This window comes from Penaeus monodon, chromosome 21 (assembly GCF_015228065.2).
Source record: "Penaeus monodon isolate SGIC_2016 chromosome 21, NSTDA_Pmon_1, whole genome shotgun sequence".
NCBI classification, from domain to species: Eukaryota; Metazoa; Arthropoda; class Malacostraca; order Decapoda; family Penaeidae; genus Penaeus; species Penaeus monodon.
This window is the reverse complement of record NC_051406.1, coordinates 10,926,902-10,927,229: the sequence shown is the minus strand read 5'-3', so window position 1 is coordinate 10,927,229 and position 328 is coordinate 10,926,902. Positions and strand designations below refer to the sequence as shown.

Below are 328 nucleotides of genomic sequence, written 5' to 3'. Positions count from 1 at the left end.
CCCTGAACACGACCTTCCCCTAACACAGTTCCTCCTCACCTCCAGGAACGCTAGCGGCACTGACCCTCGGGTGTATGCTACGGAGTGCCCGCAGCGACGTTTTCTCAGCGCCACAGCACGACCTCCTCTCGGCGCTCGCTTGGTCTTCGCTGGACTTCAGTGACGTCCCTGCCCTCCAGCCCCGAAGTCTGTTGAAGTCGGAGCATCACGAGAACAGCATCAACAGCACCGCCCTCGCTGCCAAACCGAGGAAGAAGAGGACGATTACCCTTCACCCGAAAGATTTTTACGTGGGGGTAAATACAGGAGAGATGTTTCATCAGAAGTC

The 328-nt window shown here is 57.3% G+C and overlaps 1 protein-coding gene across 1 annotated transcript in view; it reads left to right on the top strand.

Moving 5' to 3' along the window:
* The window catches only part of LOC119586699, a 12,709-nt gene that overhangs the window by 8,417 nt on the left and 3,964 nt on the right, over positions 1-328 (top strand). Inside the window, exon 2 of the mRNA XM_037935429.1 lies at positions 46-296. Coding sequence (XP_037791357.1) covers positions 46-296 — 251 coding nt within the window. The remainder of the gene's footprint in view (positions 1-45; positions 297-328) is intronic.